Source organism: Sinocyclocheilus grahami, unplaced genomic scaffold (assembly GCF_001515645.1).
Source record: "Sinocyclocheilus grahami isolate Dianchi unplaced genomic scaffold, SAMN03320097.WGS_v1.1 scaffold1435.1, whole genome shotgun sequence".
NCBI classification, from domain to species: domain Eukaryota; kingdom Metazoa; phylum Chordata; class Actinopteri; order Cypriniformes; family Cyprinidae; genus Sinocyclocheilus; species Sinocyclocheilus grahami.
Window position 1 is genome coordinate 256,352 of NW_015506614.1, and position 1,375 is coordinate 257,726.

At 39.7% G+C, this 1,375-nt stretch overlaps 1 protein-coding gene across 1 annotated transcript in view; it reads left to right on the plus strand.

The window, feature by feature from the left end:
* Positions 1-1,375, plus strand: part of LOC107570267 (solute carrier family 12 member 9-like) — a 58,893-nt gene that overhangs the window by 4,815 nt on the left and 52,703 nt on the right. The window contains exons 2-3 of the mRNA XM_016256477.1: positions 416-550; positions 661-798. Of these exons, the coding sequence (XP_016111963.1) occupies positions 416-550; positions 661-798 (273 nt within the window). The remainder of the gene's footprint in view (positions 1-415; positions 551-660; positions 799-1,375) is intronic.

Below are 1,375 nucleotides of genomic sequence, written 5' to 3' on the forward strand. Positions count from 1 at the left end.
GAGATGAACATTTTCACTGGAGGAAGAGTTATTATGGATTATGGACTCAATGTATTTTAGTTAAAAATGTCTTAATGCTGGATTAGTTTCAGCTTTTGTCTTCTCCAGATGTTAACTGATGGACTGGAGTGCTGTGGATTATTGTGATGTTTTTATCAGCTGTTTGGACTCTCATTCCGACGGCACCCATTCACTGCAGAGCATCCACTGCTGAGACACTGATGCAATGCTACATTTCTCCAAATCTGATGAAGAAACAAACTCATCCTAATCTTGGATGGCCTGACGATGAGCACATTTTTAGCACATTTGGGTGAACTGTTGCGTTAACCAGTGTTTCTGAAACTCAAAAATGTTGCGGGTCAAATTGACAGACTGTTTTCAGTGGTGTAACCGGTGTTGTTTTGTGTTCCAGGCTTTGTTGTGGGTCAGTGTGGTCTGTATCAGACTATAGCGATGCTGCTGGTGGCGTATTTCATCATCAGTATGACGGTTCTGTCGGTGTGCGCGATCTCGACTAACGGAGCGCTGGACGCCGGAGGAGCGTATTGTATCCTTGCATCACGCGAACACAAACATAAACACATGCATGACTCTTCCTGTCGTTCATTTCCTTAGCTGTGTTGTTGTGTTTGCGTGTGCTTGTGTTTGCATCTGCAGACATGATCAGTCGTGCTCTCGGTCCAGAGTTCGGCGGCAGCATCGGCATCATGTTCTTCCTGGCTAACGTGTGCGGCAGCGCACTCTTTGTGCTGGGACTGGTGGAGGCAATGCTCACAACCTTCGGGATTCCTGAAGGTAGTGTGTGCATTTGTGTTTATGTTAATTGTATAGGTATGCATGATCCTATGGACACATGGAAGGGTAACTGGCAAAATATGAGTTCAATTAGTGTGACCAAAACCACACGAGTCCACTCTGCATGAGTGTTTTTGGCTCATCTTTGGATGGCAATGCATTATCTTGCATGGCGCCAGTTACGCCAAGGTCATTGGTTCGATATTAAATGTAAATATAATGGAGTTTGGTGTACAATCCCATCAAACCAGAATAAAGGCTGCTGCTCTGCTCGAGATGTTTAATGTTTTTACACAGAAGGCCTCACAACACTGTTGAGGTGTGTAATTACTTCTTAAAAACCAGCAAAAAAAATAAATACAAATTTTCCCCTGTGTCGCAAAATTTAGCTTACATTTGAACCAAAAAACTGTGTTATTTTAGTATTATTCATATACTGTTATAATATTTATTATTATAATTTTTGAATTGATAATTTTAGTTTAAATTTTTTTGTCGTTGAAATTTTTATTTTTTACATTTTTTATTTCTTTTTATATTTCTATATGGTTTTAATTATTTATATTTCAGTTTTAGT